General features: G+C 40.9%; 1 protein-coding gene across 1 annotated transcript in view; it reads right to left on the bottom strand.

The window, feature by feature from the left end:
* Positions 1 to 24,993, bottom strand: part of CRB1 (crumbs cell polarity complex component 1) — a 713,161-nt gene that overhangs the window by 51,796 nt on the left and 636,372 nt on the right. Inside the window, exons 9-10 of the mRNA XM_086954812.1 lie at positions 22,877 to 23,795; positions 114 to 242 (exon numbers count right to left, since the gene is read on the bottom strand). Of these exons, the coding sequence (XP_086810938.1) occupies positions 114 to 242; positions 22,877 to 23,795 (1,048 nt within the window). The remainder of the gene's footprint in view (positions 1 to 113; positions 243 to 22,876; positions 23,796 to 24,993) is intronic.

The following is a 24,993-nucleotide window of genomic DNA, read 5'->3' as shown; positions in this document are numbered from 1 at the left end:
TAGCAAGAGTTTTGTTTCACAGGTTCGTTGTCACTCAAAGAAAAAGCCTGAGAAAAGACATTTTTTAGCTGATCATTCATAAAAAAATATTGACCATTATTTCATACGCTTACCGTTCTCCCATGAAGCCAGGGAGGCAATTGCAGTGGAGATCATTCTTGGTCTTGGTACAGTTGCCATAGTTGAAACACGTGAGGTTTTTCTTTTCATTTCCACACACTGATGTTGGAAGTCTGCTGTGCCTGGATGGAAGACAGCGGAACCCTTGGTAAGTGGAACCGTCTGAGATTCTTTCTGACTAACACTAAGGATTTACTTCAAAGACACATACTCCTACAGATATCATAGAAGGTCAAGTTTGACACTTCCATGTAAGCAAAGCATACATCCAAGCTCTGTTACCCCAATGATATGTGGATTTACAATGAATTATCTGTATTAGGTGTTTGTGTGCATGTTTGTATAGCAAGATTCAAATTACACAGCAAAGCTCTGTATGGGCAGAGAGTGAACACTAGTTTTCATCCATGAAGCAGTGGCCTAGCTAAGGGGTGTGGGGGGGGGGGGGGGGGGGAGTGCGGTCCATCCTGGGTGGCACTCTTTTTGGGGGCGGCAGAGGTGAGCAAGTCATGTCTGTTGACTAGCCCCATCCCCCGCTCCCCAAGAACAAGTCGTCCCTCTGCCGCCAAACACCCCCCCACCCCCCGCCACCCCAACTCTTACCGGCTGGAAAACTTAGAGGCCGACCAGGGTGGCAGTAGGTCTAGCTAGGCCACTGCTATGAAGTGACAGGTTTTTAAACAAAATAACATTCTCCCCTGTTGCCTTTAGTACAGTAGCACATGTGTTGCAAGATGTTCGGGTTTCACAAAGTTAGCTGGTGAGAGAATCGAGTATAGTGTGTTCTATGCTAACAAAAATGGCGTGGTTTTAAATACTCTGAAGAGAAGGCAATTATTTGAACAGATGGTTTTGTGGTTGATTGTGGATTAAGCAATGTAAAGCAGAATGTATTAGGTTCCACTGTGGGTGTATGCCATTTATCAGTTTCTATCATAATCCATTGTATAATTGAAGGGACATTTTGAATTTTTTGGAATAAACTCCTTGAAAATGTGTTACTACTTATGAAATGACGACAGGCTTCTGTACAATTCTTCAGCATTAACAGGAAAATACGTTTTACAAGTTTAGTTTTGCTTTGTGTTAATATACACAGTAGTGGTTACTAGAGAGACGTTTAGGCCTGAATTATATGGATCAAAAACCGAATTGGGAATCTCAGGCAGCGTTTAAGAAAATAATAGTAGAGAAGGGAAGCTACCACATAGAATGTCCTTTATTTAGGTGAGGTCATTGTTTCATAGAAAATGTTTTTTATGACTTAGTTAAACAAATTCTTGGAAGAAGTGATCATTAGTCACTAATACAATTTAGATAAATACGATAAAAGGTCCTTACAGGAATGTTAAGATTTGTGTATTTTAGATCAAGGGAAAAGCGTTTTCACCTTTCCTGAACAAGCTCATATGCATTCTCTGAGAGGGTACTGGTTTTGCTCATTTTGTGGCTTTACGCATTAGTTATAGGTATCAGTCATAAATCTTTCACTGTCTTGCGTTAAACATTTCTAAAATCTGCCTTGAGTAGAAAACATGATACTGAAAGTGCGCCTGCATTAGGTTCATTCTTATCTTATCTTCTTATCTTAGGTGCAATTTGTAAAGTGCACTGACGCCGAAGCTTCCGGGCGCTGATAGACAGAAAGGGTGAGGAGGGAGCATCAGTGGCGAAGTTCTAGCTAAGGGAAGGGAAAAGGTGAGTTTTTAACAATTTTCTGAAGTTCAGAAGGGAAGAGGAGGATTTAATTGAAAGAGGAAGGAGATTCCAAAGCACAGGAGCTAGGTAAGAGAAACGGCCACCGCCGAATTTCTTAGTTTTGTTTTTAGAAGTGACTAACAGATCACGGTGGGCTGATCGGAGGTTACGCATTGGACAGTGAGGACGGATGAGAGATTTGAGGAACGCGGGCCAGAGCAGTGAAGGGCTTTGAAAGTGAGGCATGCTACCTTCAAGGCAGCCCTTTGGTCTATTGGGAGCCAATGAAGGCTGTGGAGCAAAGGCTTGGCTGATTGCCATCTGGGGGTTCCATGAATCAAGCGGGCCGCTTGGTTCTGGACAACTTGGAGGCGATGTAACAGGAATTGTGGAAGACCGTGGTAAATGTAGTTAGAGAAGTCCAGACGGGAGAGCACAAGTGAGATGACAGTTTGGGTAAGTGCCGCGGGGGGAAGAAGGTGGCGGACTTTGCGGATCCTCCGAAGTTGGTGCATGCAGGATGAGACTACCGCTCCGACTTGGGCTTTGAGGGAGAGTTCGGCGTCAATGATTACACCCAAACTCTTTACTGTTTTTGCTGGGACAGGGGGAGAGCCAAGCTCCGGAGGCCAGAACTGCGGGCCCCAGTGGGCGTGACTTAGTCCAGGGAGAAGGAGCTCAGTTTTACCGGAGTTCAACTTCAATTGGTTCTGGTTCATCCAGAGTTGGATATGAATCATGGCTGCGTGGGACGTATTAATGGCATGTGGTGAATTGAGTGAGAGGATGATTTGTAAGTCGTCGGCGTAATTATAGACGATGATGTCCCATTACAGAAGAGATTGAATCAGTGGCCGGAGGTATAGATTAAATAGAAGCGGGGAAAGGGAGGAGCCCTAGGGGACTCCGCAAGACGTGGGGTTTTTTTTGGCAGTGTGGGGACCCAGGCGGACCGCTTGTGTTCTTCCAGTGAGGAAGGACCTGACCCACTCAAGAGCAGTGCCCTGGATGCCTGCCTGCTCGACACGGTGGAGAAGGATGTTATGATCCACCGTGTCGAACGCAGCCGACAAGTCCAGGAGGACGAGGGCTTGGGGAAGCCCCGCGTCCGCGTTGCTCCTGAGTGTGTCAAGGACTTCCAGGATGACGGCCTCTGTAGAGTGGGCGGGTCTGAAGCTGGCCAGATTAGGCTCAAGATGACAGGAAGCTTCAATAAAGTTTGACAGGCACCGGGTGACATGGGCCTCTATTAGTTTAGAGAAGTATGGAAGGAGGGAGATGGGGCGATAATTCCACGGCTCCGCAGGGTCGGCGCCGGGTTTTTTTGAGAAGGGGCACTAGGATAGCCTCCTTGAAAGAAGTGGGAAAGATGCCACTGCTAAGAGATCTGTTAAGTAAATGTAAGATACAATCTGGCAGGTTGAGGCATATACTCCGCAGGACAGACGGTGGACAACAGTCGTTCGGGGAGCCAGATTTCACGCGGGTGGCAAGTTCTGCTAGGGAGGTAAGATCTAGAGCAGGGAAGGTAGTAAAATCGAGGAGTTATTAGAGGAGATATCCGGTGAAGGTGACTGGGGAAGGGGGGGATAGACTTTTTAATTTTTGTAATCTTTTCCAAGAAAAAAGAGTTGAGGGTGTCGCAAGCCTCCTGGGTGGGGGTCTGAGCTGGGAGGGTTCTGTCATCTGTAGTTAGCTCGTTCAAGACTCTGAAAACCTCCTTAGATTTGTCGACTGCTGAAGAGATCCTGTTGGAAAAGTGTTCCATTTTAGCTAAACTGATGGCTGCTTAATAATCTTTACGCACGGCCAGATAGGACTGTCTGGCTGAGTCAGAATAGTCGCGTCTCCAGGTACGTTCTAACTGGCGCGTTTTTAATTTCTGAGCCTTGAGGTCGTCAGAGAACCACCTATGGGAGTTCCGATGCCTGGTGCGGGGGAATTTGACTAGGGGAGCAAACAGGTCACTGGCCGATTCTAACCAGGAACTGATGTCTTGTTCTAGTCCGTCGATGTCATTGGAGGGGTGAGAAGCTGGGCGGGTGTCGTCCAGGGCAGTGAGGAAACCCTGAGAGTCGTATGTGTATTCACATAATATAAATTTTAATTATGTGCACTTTCATTTTAGGGCATGATTACGACTTTGATGGTGCTGTGGTCAGACCGCCTGCCAGATTAGGAGATCACTTCTGTCTGGCGAGCTTTTACTTTTTGATGTTCCCTTGACGGTGTCCTGAAAATGCGCCTGCAATGGGAATGCCAAAAACAGTTCCTGTGCAACATGGAATGAAAAGTCTATGCTTTGCAGGAACTGGCATGCACAAAGGGGGGGCACATGTTTGTTTCCTCTTTGCCACGGTTTTCATGGATGAGGAACTTCCATGACACCACCAGCGGAACGGAAACTCCTAATATGTTTGGCGGGACTGCTGTTGTCCCGCAATGTATATTGCAACCTTGGGACCACCGCCAGGGAACAGTGGTTCCCTGGTGGCTGTGGCAGGCTGTGGCCGTCCGCCAGCCCATATCATAATAGGGCAGTCGGGGGACCGCCACCGCCGCGCACCAAGGAGACTAGCGGTCCATGGACTGCAAAGCTCGTACTTTGGCCCCTAGTTTGAACACTGCAGAGCACTTTCATGGCAACCACTGTTGTTTAGAGTGCATACAGCCTTCTCTCTATTAGGTGCTTCTATTCTATACTTTATCCTAGGTGACATCTGTGTGAAGATTTACAAGGGTTATTTAAACTGCTACTTAAACACACAGATGCCATGCATGGAACTAGGTAAAAATAAATGTTATCAAATTTCCAAATGCAGTATGTCGTAAGTTCATAACACTTCAAGCAAAAACAGAACTTTATTTCCTATGACGCATGAAATATTATATAGATTTGTGTAACTTTAAATTGCGTGTGACTTTGCCGGCTGGCGGCCCTTGTGAGGATACCCTTGGAATGATCTGTGTTAATGTTAAAAGAATCATGAGACCGTGTTAGTATGTGACTCTATCCACCCCTCTGACCTAGCAGCTCAGCCTAGTTCTTCAGCACTCTGAATGTTGTGTTATTTGCTGACTGACTGCCGAAGCTAAGGAAATACCTAGTGCACTACAATTAGAAGCAAAAGTGTTAAATCTGCCAGGATAAAAAGCAAAACAAGAAAAAGTCACACGCTGGCGAATACACTTAAAAAGAACAGCTGGACAGTGATACATACATTCTTACCACACTGAGAGGAGAGGCTTCAGGCAAGGAGTACACACTGTGAAGGGCGATCAGGAATGAACCACGACAGGAACAATGCATTAGTGCAATAAACACAGACAGCATTTTCACAAACACACCAATGCAGTGGGTTATGAGTGTGAGGGAGTATTATCAAAAGGGTCTTGTGGGCTCAACAGGGACGAGGGCACATGGATGACAGTAGAGGGTGAATTGAGACTGAATACTTTTTGTGCATACACACTCACACGTTTAGATTTTCACTCAGTATGAAAAGAGCAGAAGACAAATAGGTCACTTTCGGACACATGCATCAAACATTTTTGTGTTCGCAAATGGGCCGATCAGCCCGTTTGCGAACAAAAAAAATGCTTTTCAGGTGCAGGAAACCCTATTTTGCGATTTCGTGACCTGTTACCGAATCGCAAAATGGGGTTTACATTCGCTTTAGGAAGGGCTGTGTATAGGGCGTCCTTTCCTAATACCGAATCTCATCGGTATGTAGGAATGTTTTGTGACCGAAATGCGGTCGCAAAATATTCGCATTTACCACCTACTTTAACAATTCCTTTGTGAATGTTTGTTACAGCGTTTTTTAAGAGAAGACAGTGGTACCACAGAACCACTACCTACTCTTAAAAAATGAAAGGAAACTTTTCATTTTTGTTTTAGAAATTAATCCTGTTTTCCTTTAAGGAAAACGGGCTGCACTTCAAAAAAAAATTTGCTTTATTTAAAAACAATCACAGGCATGGTGGTTTTCTGACCCCAACCGGCCACCATCCCTGTGATTTTTGTGATTCCTAGGGGGTCGCAAATTGCGATCTACCTCATTAATATTCATAAGGTAGGTCCTTTACGATTCCCTAGGAATCATAAAAAGTGTTCAACACAGTTTCATGCATGCTGTTTTGCGAATTTCTAATTGCGAATCGCAAGAATTCGCAGTTAGAAAATCGCAGAACGGTTTCTTCATGCATCTGGCCCATAGTGTACATCGAGTCATAATTATTTTGCTTATTCAAACAGTGCACACAGCGACAAAGGTGGGTGAAATGGATTAAGAACATCACTGGCAATATGGTCACTGATTGGTGGAACCTCTGTGATTCCGTGTAATCTGAATTTAAAAGCACAGTATAGGAATATATGAGCAGTTGTTGAGCACAGTACTTCGTGTATATTAACAGACATTGACTCCACTTAAAGCTCTCTTGTGGTGTATCACACAATCTGCAAGGCATCTATGACAGGATTTCATACATGTCCCTGTAGCAGTCGGAGAAACTTTTAAATTGTATTTATGTAGCGCTTAGTACCCCATCTGAGGCATTGAAGCATTTTGCGGAAGAAGGCACGCTACTCCAGAGCCCAAGATTACAGGTTAATAGTTAGTAGATTAGTAAAAAATATTTGATTTGTTTGTGCATCAGTTGTATTTGGTTTGTGCTCTTGGTGAGGTTGAGTTTAGAGTAGGTATAGAATGAAGGGAATGGATTTGAAAAAGGATATGGTAAATTGTTTTTGCAACTAGTGGTCACCTGTTAGTTGGATGTCCTGGGTGAAAAAGGAAGGGAACTTTGAGAAGTATGTTTGGGGGTTCATAGTAGTCAGAAAGGGATGGGACAAAGGTGGAAATGAGGAATTGTATTTTTTTTTATTATAAGAAAGGAAATTAACATATACACATGACACTTTGTAAGGTTGTTTTAGCTGGAGTAAAACTTCGATATAAATAACCATATGTGCACAGCAGCAGCGAACTTGAATATACATTTTCTCTCCTTTTTGTATGTATCCGCTTGTAACTGGAAGTATAGTTCAATGTACAATGAAACATAAATAACAACAACTTTATGTCTATACCGTGAGAAACATAGTTGGTCATGTCTGAATATATTGTAGTGGTACATCGTTGGCTTGTAAATGTAGTTGGCATGTGAGGACGGTGCCGCTCTAGAGTAATCCTCGGAAGCTGAGATGGTTGTCAGTGGATCTCATGTGTGTGGGCAGTTAATTCCATAGTTTAGCAGCTTGAACAGAGAAAGATGTTCCATCCATGTTTGTTTCTTGTATGTAGGAACATTCAGGGAGCCATTCTCGAGCATAGGTTCCTTTGTTATATGTATGTGTTGTTTTCTTCTTGATGCAGAGTGGTCCTTTGCCATCTATTGCTTTGTGTGTGATAGAAAGCAGCTTGAAGTTGGATCTTCTGGCAACTAGTAACCAGTGTAGGGCCCTCAAGCCAGGGCAGATGTTTGCTTTTGACTTTACATGTATTAGGAGCAGAGCAACAGCTTTCTAAATTCTCTGTAATCTTCCCATAGTTGACAGAGGTGAACTGTGATACAGATGATTAGCATTAAGCAGTTTAGATAGTACAAGCAACATGATGGCCTGAATGATCTGAGGGAATCCTAGTGGTTGGAAGATGCGTTACAGTGTTTTCATTGTGAGAAAGGTTGATTTGGCTACCATGTCTACTTGTGTATTCATTAACAGCTTGGCGTCCATTGCAATTCCAGGGTTTCTTACCTCCTTAGATTTTTTGGGTGGTGGTCCTCAATGATCAGGCCGGGCACAGACGGGGGTCATAGGTTTTCCAGTCAATACAGGTGAGTGTTTCTGTTTTGGAGGAGTTCAAGTTGAGGTGTCTCCATTTCATGAACTGGTAAATGGCCCAGAGAAATTGAAGATTTTTTATGTTCCAATGTTGTTTGAAGTATCTGTGTGTTAACTGCATAGTTATTGCAGGTGAAGACAAATCAGTTGATCAGATCTGGTAACAATTTTATATAAATGTTGAAAAGCATGGGTGAGATGAATGATCCTTTAGGGACTCCTGCTCTAATGATGTATGGTTTAGAAAATAAATGAGGAGTATGTATAATATTTGTTCTATTGTATAGGTACAATGTGATCCAAGCAAGCGCTGTGCCCTCTATTCCAGCTTCCTCAAGTCTTTGGATTAGAGTGTCATGATCCACTGTTTCTAAAGATGCAGACATGTCCAAGAGAAGAAGGGCAGCAACCCTGTTCTGGTCTACTGTATCTTTTTTGTCATCCCAGATAGAAATAATGGCCGATTCAGTACTTCAGCATCGACAGAATACCAGTTTGGAAGTCAGTATGGAATTCTCTAAAAATGAATTATGACACCTGGGCAAAAGCTGCTTTTTCTATAAGTTTGCCCCTGAATGGTCTGTTTACTGCAGATCTGTGTATGTCAGGGTCTTGATTTTCAAGGAGAGTTTTTAAAAATAGCATGAATATGTATGCCTTTTTAAAGTCTAGGTAAACTCCTGTAGTTAAGGAGTTGTGGAGGAAAGGAAAGGAGTGTTCTGACTAGGATGGGCACAGAAGTATACAGTAGAATGCTTTTTAAGATTTGAGGCGGACAACAGTCTGAGGGACAGCCTGCCGTCTTGCTTGCTTTGACAAGATCCAGAAATTCAGTTGATGATAGTTCTTTGAAGGAACGTAGAAGCTTCACATGCTTTTCCCTGGAGCGTTTCATAGGGTTGGGGCAGTTGATTTTGTGTTGCTTAAATAAGAATTCATCATGTTTGCTTTAGTTGTGTAATAATTTGCCAGTTTGTTATTGAGAAATTGAGTGTATAGATTATGTACATTTTGGGTTATGGAATTCTGTGAATATTTTATAGATTTCTTTATTAGCACACTTTGCATTTTGGACTTGGTTTGGTTAGTATATTTTTTGCCTTTTTGATTGAAGAATTGTATATTTTGTTGTCTTTGTATAGGCTAATCTTGTCTTAAGGGTTGTTTGTTTTGAGCTAGTTGCATTGAAGCAATTTATTTGTTGGTCTATTTTAATTCTGCATTCACCAAAGGGGTATGTTTTCTTCTGTTCTGCTTAGATGTTTCCAGTGGAATTAGGAGATTTGAGGCTTTCTGGAACCATTTAATACAGTGTATCTGCAGAACTGATTGCGACAAGATCTGTGTTTGAGGTAAGCAGGTTTTCAAGTTGCTTCAAATGTAGATTGTTCTAAGGTCAATAGCAAGGTGATTTTCATTGGGGTAAGTTTTGCTGTCTTGTTTTGGCAGGCAATGAGGTTGAGGTCAGACCCAGTGACTGAAGTAATTGTTTGTAACGTGACTAGGTCTAGGCTGCAGTAGCGTTCCATCCTAGTTCAGTTCTTCAGCAGAATGTGTATGTGCCTTCATCTCACCTTTGTTTTGGCTCCTTCATTGACTTGTGTTCTCTCAGAAATAGACAGATACTTGGTCAGCCTTTAATTATGGTCAGACACACTGTGCCATATTTTAATTCAATCTGGATTTTCCTATAACCAACCTCAAGTAGCGTGTCTCTTTTTACCTCTCCTCAAAACTTTGCCCCTATGTGCTGGTCCTTTTTACAAAACATTCCCAAGGGGGCAAGAGGACCCACCAGGGGAGGAGGAGGAAAGATTGACCTTGAAATTCTCACATTCATAATACCGGTGGCCTATAACTCACAACTCAGATTGCATTAGGACTCTGAGAAGACAAGATTTCTTTTGGAGGGTTCCTGTTTGTCTGGAAAAGGACTGAGGACAGTCTCTGCTTCTTCTCAAATGTATGATTTTTTTTAATTTATTTTTTTGTTGTAGACGGGAGTTTTCTTAGGGTTTTAGGCTAAATTAACACAATAGTTCCTAGGTAGTTTGTGAGTTTGTAAGAATACACTGCAACTATACTACCCACTGTAGTGTCCACTCTCTTTAGAACTACATGGCAATTGCATTTATTATATTTATTCAACTGATCTTCTATGTATCAGAGACATTTATGAATTCAAAGATTCCATGCATATTGGTATGTTGATGCCTTCTCCAAGCCTGGCAAAGTTTCACAATGTTGTTATAGTTATAAATTCCAGAATGTTGGTAATGATAAAACGGACAACTTCATTTAAATGATAGCTTTGCATCAAAATAAGTTGTATTTTCAGGTGCATACTTTTTAGGTGCACTTCTTAGGGTCTCAGGGCACGTGTATGCATCTATAAAAAACCTATCATAACTTTTACAGAAAATGTCTCAAATCCATACGTTCCTTAAATTCCCCAAGCTGAGTTTAGGAGAACGGTTAACACAGCATTTTCTTTCTGCAATTGTTCTTGGGAGCAGTCTCTGAGTCTGGGCAATGTTTTTTTTTTGTTGCTTTCAGTATCTTGAATCTCCTCTGCTGGTGTTGTTTCAAAATTCAACGATGTATCTTGTAAAGGGAATCTGAAAGTTGGTATTAAATTTGACATTTTTACCATGTGTCATTCACTTCATATTTGTTACACATAGACACTTGACAAAATATATCAAGTATGTTCTGTGACATGAAGTTTAGTGATTTAGTGTAATTGTTTTGCCTGTATGTGGCTGGAGAATCTTTTTTTTCCTTTATGCTAATGGAATTTGAACAATTTAAAGAAGGGTATGTGGCTTTCTATGGTACTGAGAAAACAATGCCCAAACTTCTAATTGCTTTCTACTATCACAATAATACCACATTTACTATTTTATGGTACACTGATCAAAATATAATGTTATCCTCTTTCTTTGAATTTTTCAAAGATAATGGTTGTTCATAAGTTAACATGTTTATCTTGTCTCCTGCTTCTTGAAAACATCTAGATAGTAAACTTAAAGTTTTCGTAACAAATTTTTCTATGTTTGTTGTAGCTTTTAAGGTTCAGGTATAATCATTTTTTATTCCTCTTAATGGACTGAACCAATATCCACAAATTGTATTTATTAAATGTAGACATATAGGGTCCTAATCAGAAAAACATAATGTTTAAAGTATGGCAGGTGATTTATACAGCCACTTGAATATACTTTTACTTTTCTTCCTGTATGCAATCAATTAGAGAAGTACACTTAAAAAACGGTGGCAGGTGCATTTTTCCAGGAGTACGTTTAACAATGTCACATGACATTCACAGGGCTTCTATTTGAACTGTGGGCAGGTAGAATACAGCCCCCTATACAATTTCAAATGTTTTCTTCCTCTCTGTGGGGAAACCATTTTTCTTCGTGGGGGATTCCTTCTACTACACCCCCAACAGATCTGGGTGTCATCCATTCCCCTACTCATCGGGAAAAGGGAAAGGGGCTTTCCAACTATGTCCAAGGTGAGAAGGGGATGGATTTCAGTATACAAATGTTTAGAAACATTCAAGTTCAGAAACCTACAAACCCAACCTTTCTTTGTAACACCCACTTCCTACCCCCTTGAGTGGGATTCACTACCTCAGATTTCTCCACACTCACGGTTGAGAACTCTGTGGCAATATGTGCATTTCCACCCGCTAGGTAGCCTTTTGTAAATTCCTGGCAGGTGTAAATTGGATATTATTGGCTGTAGATGTAGGTTTATTGTCATAAATACCTTTGTCAATAGCACAATGGTGTATTCCATGTTTTTAGAAAGAAACTGTATCAAAGTTTGAATTTTTATGATGTTTATTATGTAAAGAAAATTAATTTACTAATTTACTATCAATTGCTATGGTAACTTTTATATCAGCAATATTTATTTTGAAATCACGTTGGGTGTTTTTCAACATGTCATGTTATGTTTTTCAGAACCTTATCAGGGGTCATATATTTTGGAAATAATGTTGACCATTCATGCACAGTAATATTAATATAACCGATCTAGCATACCTTGCATTAAAAATTGGAAATGTGTCCAGATGTTTGAATTTTGACAAAGGATTATTAATCTCCACAAATGTTTTCGTTATATGGTGTCAACTTCAATTGTGGAAAAATGGCATCTCATTTAGTACTAGAATGTTTTCCTACAAGGAATTTGCTAAATCTGGTATTTAGAGAATGCAATCTCTGAAAAACCTCAGACACAAATATTGCATGCATCTCACTGAGCCTACATAGTTATATTTACAGCAGTAAAGTATCAGTAGCAGTAAGACACTGAAATTAAAATAACCGGATGAGGATTATAAGGGGTCCAAGTACACATGCTTAGTACAGCCTTGATCAAAAGCACGGATCCCAATTTAAAGAAGATCCTGAAATTTAAAAAAAATGTTTTTTGTCTGTATGGTTTAGTGTAATGATAAACAGGGTGACATGTAGGTGTTGAACAGGGTGGGGCTGAAGGATGAGCCTTTGAGGATGCGGCAGATGATGCTCTTGTGTTCTGAGGTGAAGAGTGGTAGGTGGATTCTTTGGGTGTGTCCTGTGAGGAAGGATACAATCCATTTGATGGTGTCTCCCTGGACGTCAAAGCTGTGGAGTGTTCTTAAGAGGTTGTGATGGGATATTATGCAATAAATGTAATACTGGTGATGTTGGAGATTATTGTTTTAGGAAATACATTGTTTTTGTTTTACCATTATCAACTGCTTCTTTTAACACATTCTATTTTTTATTTTTCAAAGAAAGATCTTTTGGGATCCCCATGTAGATTACATCATCTTTAATTTGTTTTAAAGCCTCCCTATCACAGTGTTGTCTATCCCTAACAACAACTGCTAAACCTTTCTTGGTAGGGGTACTCTCACTTAATTCAGGCTAAAGACTCAACAATTATATACTTCAAATAAGCCAAATTATGATAAGATATTTTCTGTTGTTATTATTAAAACTTAAAGTGCAATGCATGATAGGTGGGTTTTTTTCACATTGAAATCTTAGTAGAGAGAGTGCATCTTATTGAATATAAAATAAATATTTTAGGATTTTGAGAGCGTATACATGTGTCACTAACTTTTCCCTTAGAGTTAATGTATATTCATGTTGAATATATAATGTGTCGTAATATTTCTACTTTGTAAGTAAGTGCACGACATTATTAATGAAAAATGTATATTCACTAAATTGTGTGTGGACTCAATGCAGTCACCATCAAACTTCACCAGACTTGGTGTTTGCGACGATAATGGCACCAACCCTTAAATTATGACCTATACTCATGAACAGTAATTAAGGACTTTCCTGTTATAGTATAATGTATTTCACTTTCAGGTTGACTTTTTTTCTGAATAATTTTAAGGAGAGTCAGTGTGAGTCACATTTTGCCAGAGAAAATGACATTACTACAAGCAGGTATCTCTAAATATATGAAGGTCTAACCCTGTAAAGTAGACCCCAAAATATAATTTGTTGTACACATTGTTAGAATTTGTTCGCAAAGAAAACAGTGATACCTAAACATTTTATTAATTTCATGTCACCTATAATTCGCTTTCAGGAGAAACACAGTAACACCTTGTTAATTCCGTTGCTCTTTATGAAAAATTACACTATTTTTATTCATTTTATTTTTCACAGTTACATTTCTGATGAACCCTTTATGAATAACTAAGCAAACATGAAAATGAGCTTCATATTGAAAAATAAATATTTTATGAATATGGTGGGGCAGGTTCACAACAAAGCCTTAAATGTATCTGTAGGCCTAAACATTCAAGTCATATGTTTTCTTTACCAGATTCAGAAATCTGGAACTGGTCTGTGTGGAAAATGAACAATTGATGTTAGTGATAATGCAGATTACAAATCTCACAGACGTTTGCCTGTTTTTGTAACTCTACCAATGGTGAGCAAATGACTGTTGAAGTACAGGATTAGGAAACGTGTGAAATTAAAAAAAATTCTCATCAATTACTCATTTCTTCATAAAATTTTGCCCTAAAATAGCTCCACTTCCGAAACAAAGACTATGATAATCTGTATATTGCTGCACTTGTCAAATGTTTCTTCAACTTTTGCACCTCAAACTTACAAGCATAAGAGGAGGCTTGAAAATCAGTGTGGGAAATGTGTTGGATAATGGTTCTGAACACCTGCATAGTCATGACTTTGATCAATGAGATTCATATTTGCGGCTTATTTCTCCAGTCACCTCTACACAAATAAAAAGGGATTTATGAATATTTTGCATACACATACTTTTTGAAAGTCATGCATATATGACAGACATTTTCTCCTTTGTAAATCACCACTTATTTACGCATGCTTTAGTTACACCTTAAGTCATGCTTGAATCACAGTTAGGTATGAGACAATTGAGTGCATTAACCACGCTTTAATCCTCCTTATTATACAAAACTGTTGAAACGTTCATCGAGCATTTACACTATTTTAGTGTTGAATGTTGCCAACAAGCCTATTAGCTTGTCACAATACGTTCTAGTTTTAATTTATCCTATGACCATACGTTTACTTTACATTAAGTATTCAAGTGTTTGAAAATTGGATCTAGACGTATTTGAAATGTTGATGTATAAATGACTGTAACACCTTAGGATATGTTTTTGATCTCACAAGTACTCTTATGATATGATGAAAAATCTTAGGTTCAGAGAGTGTGATACCCTCATATACAGGATCAGGAAGTGGATGGTCTCTACAAGATTAATTAATATTTTTTTCTTTGTTTAGAAAAGCTTTTGGCCACGTTGGTTGGCCACCCGTATGAAATCACCCACGATTATTGAAGGATAACAATAGAAACAGTAAAGTTTTTTTATTTTTGGATGTAAAGAATAAAGTAAATATAACATCAATGAGCTCTTGGCTTTTGCTTAAATTGCTCATTTCTAGTCAATAAGCGTCATGAGTACCATCCTTATTATTCCCTCATCCAATAGTCGTGGGTTCTATATTTCCTTTTATCCTATTATCGTTTTATTGTGTTTGTTTCAAATAATGTTGATTCCCTTATTGTTTTCACTTCCACTGCTTACTTTGAAAATTCATGATCACCACTCTTCTTGAATGGTGACAGTACATTTTTGCTATGGAGCCACCCATGGCAAAATGTTGTTAGGGGAAGAGTGAAGGTAATTCTTGGCATAAGGGAGAATAACATTAGCATTGAGGAGCGGCCAACGATCACAAAATGCTGGCCTTGTCATACTAGAGGCATGTTTTGAGATAAGGGTAACCTATGGTATATAAAGGCATCAATAGCAAAATTCTGACACTGTCATATTGTTAGTACTTATTGAACTTAGGGAACCCTTTGACATTTGGGGACACCCATGACAAAATGCTGGACCTGGCACAATGGAGGTAATTTTTAACATATGGGATCACCTACAGAACAGTTTGAAAAAAGGTTGTCAACGTTTGGAGAGTGTCGGGTTTCCTTGGCTTGGTACTCCATGGAAGTAGTTAAATATTTAATAGTACCCGTTTTAGACCATCTGGAATATGAGTAAATATACATGATATTTGTGCTTTTAAAAACACTATTTTTCGCCCTATTTTTTAACACTTATGTCAGGGAAAGAACTCCCCTCAAACCCACCCTAGAGATGGTGGGACTCACTTGCTTCACTCGCTACAAATCAGGACAAGCATCATACCAACTCACTTCCAAAGATCATCGGCCACCACTACAAGAGAAGGATAACACTACTTTGGTGAGCACTGGTTACTTACTGCTGTTCTGCTGAGGCCAGAACGTTACGTTTTCAGCATTGTAAAATAAATACATTCAGGAATTTAATGCATACTGTTCTGATTAAATAAAACAAACAAACCCAAAACCAAACATTTTAACAACTTGTTCCCATACCTCATTATTGTGAATACATGAAAAAAAAATTGTTCAAATAACATTTTTTACCTCTGTGCTTCACACTATTGATAGTGATTTGCCAATGATCATAATTTAAAAAGAATATTAATAAGAAATAATTTAAGCTAAGAAAATAGTTCATATCCAATATATTGTATTGTAATTGCATTTTTTATAGTGCTTACTACCCCATATGAGGCGTCTAAGTGCTTTTTCAGCGAGTAGCTCACTACTCCGGAACCCCTAAAGGATTAGTGATGAATTAGTATAGTGAAATATGAAAGTAATTTTAGTGGTGGATAGGTTAGTCAGTTATTAGGAGTGAGAAGAATCGTGGAGAAGAGGGGAAAAGGTTTGCATTTATATAGCGCTTGTTTACCCTGATGGGGTGTTGAAGAGCTTTTTGGGCGAGTAGATATGGTGTACATCGATTAATTACATGTAGACCTATCCATTTTTTAAAATTTCTTTTCTATCACTATGATTCATCAATACATTTCTCGTTGCAGTATACATTAGGGGACCTATAGAATCATGAAAATATGTGGTATAAATATTTTTTCTTACTAATGCTGTTCTGTGAACACATTTTTTCATGCAACACAACGAGAAACCACTAATGTAGAACTGGCACTGTCAGCACTGTAATATAGAGGAAATCTACAATGGAAATGTGCATGTGCTGAGCTGTTATATTAATCATTCAGTTATTATGGAATTCAGTAATGCCAGTTATTGTGATATAATCACTGTTATGGTCATGTGACCACTTCCTGGGAAGATTCGGGCCAAATGTCATATAATGTCCCTCCCCTATATGTCATAAATGTAAAATTGGGCATTTTGTCACTTCTGCTACCTCAGGCATTCTGGTGAATTGGCACCCATGGCTGCAAATGGCTGTGGCAGGCTTTGAAGTAGGGCTAAATCCTGGCCACCGTTTGGAATGTAAAATAAAACAATAACCAGGGTTCAGTGGGCACCTCAGGCCTCTGGGCCCCAGTACCACGGCACCTGTTTCACCAATGGAAGCTATGCACCTGCTTAGGAAAACCATTTATTACAATAATTCTTGATGGCAAATACCATTTGCATTGGGTAGTTTCTAAATTTTGTGTCCAATTCACACTTCTGGAAACAACTGGGTATGACTGGCGCTAAAAGATTCAGAAACTGTTTTTTGTCTGTTTAAAATGTACTTACTTGGTTAACACTAAGGGGCCTATTATGATGGTGGGTAGATCGCCACCGTCGACCTGGCAGTGGCGATCCTCCTGCCAGATTAATATGGCGGGGGGTACTGCAGCGGACGGAAAGAACGTCCACCGCTTTTATGCCTGCAGGCAATCGTTACGATTGTCTGCGGTGCGGATCTGGGGCACAATATGGTGGCGGTGCCGAGCAGACCCCGCCATCCATATTATGATGTGTATTTTTCATGGCCTTTCCATGGCGGCATTGCCGCCATGGAAAGGCTGTCGTAAATTGCATTGGGGGCCCGTTATGGGCCCCCGGAGGTGGAGCTCTACTTGGGGGGGACCTATGGTACCCCACTACATTGCCATACACAAGGTGGCAGGCACTCAGATGTAGCAGGTCCCTCAAATAGGGGCAGAGGACATGGACGGCCTACCCATTCCCAATATTTCAGAGGACAACAACATCAGCAGTCACAACCATGGTGGCCACCTACTCCATGGGGACCACCCGGTGAATTCCAATATCCGATGCAACCCCCTATGTGTTCCTTCCCAGGTTATCAAAATTTTAATGGCCCTCCTTTTTTAGGGTTTGGCCCACGTCGATCCAGGGGCAAAAGGCGAAACAATACACAAACCCAAGTGCACTGGGAGGACCAAACAGGCCCCCACACAGGGACACGCAGTCAGACGAGAGGGGCTCCCCGTCAGTAAGTGGATACACCGAACCAAGTCTGGTGGTTAATCTTAGTACTAAAACCCTGTCCACCATTGAGGAAGTGGTCCTGAATAAGGGTCTTGGGTTCGTCATTACAGATAATGGTGACCCTTTCAAACTCCAGATTGAACTAGCCCAATTTTTCCGTAAACTACGTTTACATTATTTCTTCAAAGAAAAAACAAATGAAGACAAAGAACCTGCTAATGACAATACTTGGCTGAGGCCTAAATCATCTTTCTTACCCCCAGCACATTCAGTGCAACCGCAAGTGGCAACCTTTGAGAGGGCCGTAAAAGATGATGTAGAGAAACTCTGGCATACCACCACAGGCTCCTTTAAGAATCTCTCAAGGCTGGAAGAACAGGCTTTACAATCCTTGGCACGAGACCCCCTTATCACCATCAAGCCTGCTGATAAGGGTGGGGCGATCGTGATACAAGATACCACCACGTATAGAGCCGAATGTTTACGTCAGTTATGTGACAAGAGGTCATATATGCCATTAAGCACTGACCCCACTCCCAGACTCGCTCATGAAATCAAGATATTGGTCGAGGAAGCCTTGAGTGAAGGGTGGATCACTACTCGGAAAGCTCAATTTTTACAGGCCAAAAGTCCATCTAAGCCCTACTTTTATACACTGCCGAAAGTCCACAAAGAGCAAAGGCCACCTCCAGGCAGACCGATTATATCTGGTCAAGGGTCCATATTGGAACCCCTCTCAGCCTTTGTGGACTTTTTTCTAAGACCCTTGGTAAAGACTATGCCCACTTATTTGAAGGACACCAAGGATGTTCTAAGGGCTATCCCTGAGATCACTTTCAATATTGAGACAGATCATCTGGTCTCACTAGATGTAGAGCCCCTTTATACCTCTTTCCCTTAGAATGAGACTTTAGAAACCATCACGTCCATCCTAGAGGGGGCTGATTTAGACTCCATCACACCAGTTCCCTTCATCATGGCCCTAGCTAGGATTGCTATGAAAGAAAATTTCTTTAAAATTGAGAACAACATATACTTGCAAGTCTCAGGGACTAGCATGGGGAGCATTTTTGCCCCCAGCCTGGCAAACCTATATGTTCATATCTTCGAACAAGACCAGGTTCTGACCACTAGCAATCCCTTTTTTCCACACATCCATTGGTGGAAGCGCTATATAGACGATATTCTCGTAGTATGGCGAGGGGGTGTGGAATCTATTATTTCCTTCCATCAGTGGCTGAACACTCGCAATGAGTTTTTGAGATTTACTATTGAGAGTAGCAAAGAAAGGATGTCCTTTCTAGATCTTTCGATCTATGTCACCTCTACAGGCCTGGAAAGTGAGCTCTTTAAGAAACCTATGTTCAGGAATTCACTGTTACTGTACGAAAGCCAGCATCCCAAAGCCCTCAGGGAAAATGTTCCCTATGGGCAATTTTTGCGGGTACGTCGCAACTGCTCCACTCCAGGGACTTTTGATAAACATGCTGAGAGCCTCTCAAGCCAGCTACAGGCCAGACACTACCCCAAAAAATTGATTAAACGGTCATGGAAGAGGGCGGCGAATAACCATTGAGATTCATTACTTGACGCTCCATCTGAGAAGCCGCCTCTGGACCGCTTAACATTTGTGACTACGTTCCACACTAAATCAAATCAGTTCCAACGTTTTGTGAAACATCATTGGAGAGTAGTTCTGAACAGTGGTAATGACAAAATTGCTCTACTCCTGTTTGCCTTCAAACGATCGAGTAGTCTTAGAGATCGGCTGATACACACTCGTCCCAGAGAAACCCTGGGAAAACCATTAGGGACCCTATGGGATTCTACAGCAGTAACAGGGCATCACCCGTGCAGTAACTGCTCTGTCTGTCCACAGACGACCAAAGTGAGCCAGATTGATATAGGCACAGATCGCCCCTGGATCTTGAAACCCTTCTCCAACTGTAACAGCTCACATTTGATCTATCTACTTACCTGCTGCTGTCATGAGAAGTATATAGGCATGACCACGAGAAAGGTACGAACCAGGATGTTAGAGCACAAAAGCTCATTTAGGTGCAAGAAAAGCATTTCCAAGCTCACAAAACATTTCATTGAACACAACCACAAAGAAACAGATTTTATGTGGACCGTGCTGGAGAAACCGTTTATACCTTCGTACATTGCGGATGTCTCCAAATACCTGTTCACTGCAGAACAAAAATGGATCTTTAAACTCTCCACAGACACGCACGGTTTAAACGATGAAATTCCGTGGACAACGCTATAAAGGACACCTTGTGTAAAGGACGGTACACTCCACTTACTGTCACCTAGGTGCTATAAGACCATTCATACTTTAAGTGCACGAGCGTAGTGAAGCCTTGTCATAACCTAAAGAGTTGACAATCTTGACCCACTAATAGTTATGTGTCAGCACACTGTGCAAAATGAAAGAATTAAGCTTTCCATTTTTCCCTACAACTAAAATATGACTTTGTCTTTCTATTTACTATGCTGTCCCTAGGCGTAACTGCGAGGTCCTATAACATGGTGAGTTATAGATAGCGGTCACAACACTGAAATGAGTGATTGTTTTTCCACTGTGTGCTTTCTGCACCGAGATCGGTTGAATTCCACCTTTCTCATTATGAATATAGACTGTTCCCTAAGTTTGGGGATAACAAGAACACAGACTATACATGATATCACCAGGAATCTATAAAGGACCTTTTTTCATGTTGAATTACCGATTTTTTGTTGCCTTCACGATTCAGAGTGATTGATGAGGGCAGATTCGAACACTGGTCTTTCAATCTAAACCAAAACTACAATTCCCAGCGATACTACATATTCCTGTAGTTCTATCGCGATCTTTTGCACCAAATAGAGGTGCACTTATGCACTGAGCTCGTAAGTGATTTTTATCATCTAGACTTATGATATAATGAATAAAGGACAGTCAAGTGCCATGGCTGTACTTTTAAGCCCAAGGGAATGCCTCGAAAACGCACCACTTTTAGTTCCTTAAAAGATAAGGAACTACAAATCCCAGTGAAATCACGACAATGTGTAGTTCTCTCGCGTTCTTTTGAATCTCACGCCATAAACGCTTGAGAGCAATCGTAAACATCGGAGAGACTGTTACCAACATACAAATTAGTGAGTGAACCTGATTCCGTGTCTGTTTTTACCATTAAAAAAGAGCATGAGATTACTATGCTTGGAGCGCTTTTTCCTGTAATAGTATGAACTTACTTAAAACAAACCAGCAGATAGGCTGAGTAATGAAAGGACCTTATGTACAAATATCACGCTGGCCCTCCCACTTGTTGCCTCCCCTAATCTCAGCCACAGTCTGAGGCATCGACGGAGAGGTAAGGAGGTGTTGTGTTGTAGGTCTGTAGTTGTTAGAATAGACTGAAGTACAATTGAACAACCCAATGATTTTACTCGTTATGGAGTTTGGGGTTTTTAGTCGTTTGATGAGTGGGTGAGCCTATAAGCGGGCTGAATATAAGGTTAGGCTCTGAAGACAAGAAGTTATGAGGATTTTGATGTTGTACATAAGGGCAATCTTGCACTTTTTACTCATAGGAAGCAACTCCTCTTTCCACTTACCTTCATAGAGCGTGGCCTCCCTTACTCTGAGCTTGGTCCAGGCGAGGTGAGGTATTATCCCCTGTCATTAAGGGTGAGTAAGGAACCTCTGCTGTGCTTAACAATAAGGTGTATCTCTACATTTCATGATAATATTGCCCATTGTGTTTACTTTTTCCTGTTATATATTTTGTATTGTAGGTGAGAATAACACCATTTGACATGGAGGAATAGAAAAAGTTATATCCTTTATGGTTTTAGTTAATCACTTTTTGGATGGCTGTTTATTTTTGTAGCACGCACTAGCAGTGACAATAATTTCATTAGAACAGAGGCCCTGATGAAGCCGTAGGAGGTATTCCCCCCTGTTTTGGCAGAAACATGTCGGCCCACATGCAGCTATTTGTTTCAACTGAATTTCTTTGCACTGTTCCTATTTTTAATATGAAAGAAGCACCCAGCTATTAAAGTTGTTCACTGTGTGCTATCTATTCTAATTTTAACTTCACACTTGTTCACTTGTTTCACTGCACTGAATCCCATTGAGTGATCCAACGCATGGTCTATCGAGCGACTGTGGGATTTGTTCCCTGGCCTACAAGGTGGGTTGCTAGGTATCTCATTGATCTAGAGATGCCCCATCCCAACCTTTTGGATGAACAAATGATAATATTATGAGATCACTCACAAGACATTGATGGGAATCCATCTCTGGTCCTTGGGTCTTACCTACTTTTGCTGGGAAGAAAATGCGTTGGGCAGTATTTCTGATTCAGGACTCTTTATGTTTCTTAATGAGCACCATCAGGGCTTAGAGTCCTAGTAGCTGAGAGTATTGGTTTGACTCTCTTATTAGACCCCCAGGCTTTATGTGTTGAACAGTACGATTATTTGGGGATGATAGTTTGGGCAGGTCTTAAAAATTCCCTTGGACCCTCCACTACCTGTTTTGTGATTACTCTTAAAATAACAGCCATTATTATCAGCTGTAACATTCCATCTCTCTTCATATCGAAGCCAAAACAAATATTCACCTATTAGGTAAAGTTGGATGCCCCTGCCTCCCAATATAAACGACAGTGCTTCTTTTCCCTCAAGCTCTAAGGCACCTCTAAACATTGAAATATTTTATTTTTAAGAGTGTACAGATTTCCTGACACTGAATGTGCATGTGCTGCATAACTGCAAAGAGTCTGAGGTCGGATCCCAGGTGGGTGAGGAAACTATTTTCAGATGGATTTTCTAAAGCAGGTCTTCTAGGTTTGCATATCCTTTTTTTCTCGAATCAGGGGTGAAATCCCTCATTAGGTGTGTGTACTTCTTACCGTGTTTTTACTCTCCATGTTATCGAGGCCATGGCTGTCCAGTATAGGCCCGGGGAGGGAGGGGATGCATCGGGCACTGATCCTGAATGTTTACTTCCCACCCCTTTCAAATGTCACCATCCGCCACTGTATGTCAGTAGTGTCAGTCAGTGTTTGCACATGAGATAGAAAGTTACCAGTATTAGGAGGAATAATTGCTCTTGTGATAGAAGGTGGTAAATGTAACGAAAGTTTAAAAGACTGCATCTGAGACGAGCAATTACATTTTGGAACGTGGTCATGGAGTGGGTTTTTCTGCAATATACGACTTTTTATTCTTTCACTTTTCTGAAAAACAACATTATCGAAATTACATGAAATCGGGTAAATACACCAACGCACTTCTGGTTTTGCACAGAAACAGCCTAAAGTAATTTTTGGCAGCGTGCACGTTTCATATGCATACATGACTTACTTGCAGAACCTCCCTGTAAAGTTTCCAGGACACACACAGGAATAGCTGTTGATTCCATCTATGCAGGTAGCCCCGTTGGGGCACTGGTGTCCCAGGCAGTCGTCAACGTTCCGTTCACAACGGACACCTGTGTAGCCCCGCTCGCACCTGCACACATAGGAGTTGATCCTGTCCGTGCAGTTGCCATGGACACAAGGATTGGAAAGACATTCATCAAGGTTGGTTTCGCAGTGCGTTCCGGCCCATCCTTGAGCGCACGTGCACCGGTACCCGCTGTACAGATCTTCGCAGGCCCCACGATGGAGACAGGGGTCAGACTCGCAGGAATCAGTCTGCAAGCAGCCTGTCGTGACAGGGCTCGGGGACGTTTTGAGGAATTGCTCAACCTGAGGCTTTTTTAGGTGGAGGGCAGAATTTTCGATGTAAGGAAGATGGATTCCGCTCAGCTCCACCGTGCTGAGGCAGCCCGCGAGGCAGCCGGTTAGCTCAGCCGCGTCGCCGGAGTCTCTGTCACCCAGATAAATGTCTGTATCCTCTCTTAAAAAGTTCAGATTCCCGGTGCTGACAGAGCTGGTGACAAGGTCCTTTTGCCCATCTATCTCCATGCGCCATCTTGATGACTGCGACAAGGGATCTGTCATGGAGAGCGCGGCTCGGTGCCACCTGCCGTCGTTCACGCGCTGCGGGCTAGCAAGGCTCAGGACGTAGATGCTGTTGCCGCTCTGGAGCTGCAACAACAGTTTTGAGTTCCGAATCCCGACAGTGATGAATTCAGGCTCTTTCTCAGCATGCAGTAGAACCACTTCTGTGTCCCGCGTCCGAAACCCAAAGGTGACATTGGTGAGGTCCCGGCTTATTTTCCCGTTGCTTCTGTACGATATTATGCTGTTCTTGCCATTAAAAGCAGCATGAGTGATACCTGTGGAAGGAAAAACATATAGCATCTCAGAAATAGTTGTTGAAAACATTTTGTGCATACCTGGTTTCAAATATTTGAATGCAAATTAGCCCTTTTCCAACAGCTATGTGGAATGGAATTCAGAACCGATGCTCAAAATCAAGCAACATTTATATTATGGCAGGCACAATACAATAGGCCAGACACGGAGTGCTATCAACAATAACATCGTGCACTATTATCTGCACTCGATTTTCTATTCAGATAATACATGCCACGTGCTTGCTTAGTTAAAAATAATGGCGGCGCACAAACCTGTTGGAAATACCCATAAATCATGCAAACGAAATAATGGGCCATCACAAACAACTTCTTTTTAGATGCAATGTTTTCAGTTAGGGGTTTCACCAGACGTTCCAACCGCCAAGTAATTATTTGGAATAGTAACATATCCCACAAATCTAAAGTCATCGTTTTTTATTAGCTATTACCATCACCAAACGTTTAGAAAAAAGGTACACACTCAAAGATAATTCAGTAGGTAAAGGTTAAATAATAATGTGAAAAAGATAATACATATATAAAAAATATTTATTTAACGCAGACTAACCGAAAAATATTACACACACAACCAATGTGCAAATGACTTAATACAACAATCAATAATTCACAAGACAACATAGAGAGCAGCTTTTAAATCGCATAACAATATGGATATCCCATATAAGTAGGAACAATGTATCCAACCGTGTGTCCTACTTCATTATTGAGTTTTAAATATCATCCTGCCCAAACATCTACTCCAAAATATAGACTCCAACAATATTGTGATGGTGAGTACATATTAGTATTTATGGATTGACTATACTTAATAACAAAACTATGTACTTGATTATAAATATATATATCTCTTCTGGATACTTAAATGTGGAGTACAAATTACCTACATATGTTATGTTATGTTAAAATTCATTTCTAGAACGTGCGTTCACCAGACTGTTTCTTGCCGCTGTGGGCAGAACGGTAGCCGTACCAGACACGGAGTGGGTGTCAATTGTAAGCGTGGGAGAAAAGCCAAGTTTTGAGTAATTTCCTAAATTGGGTATAGGAATCCGCCATGGGCAAATAGGGAGGGAGGGCGTTCCAAAATCGGGGGCCAGGGTTGTGTATCTAAGGCCACAGTATTTCTTCTGTTAAAAAGAATGAGAAACCAGCAAAT

This window comes from Lissotriton vulgaris, chromosome 1_1 (genome assembly GCF_964263255.1).
Source record: "Lissotriton vulgaris chromosome 1_1, aLisVul1.2, whole genome shotgun sequence".
NCBI lineage: Eukaryota > Metazoa > Chordata > Amphibia > Caudata > Salamandridae > Lissotriton > Lissotriton vulgaris.
The sequence above is the reverse complement of the archived record's forward strand: the minus strand, read 5'-3'. Positions and strand labels throughout refer to the sequence as shown.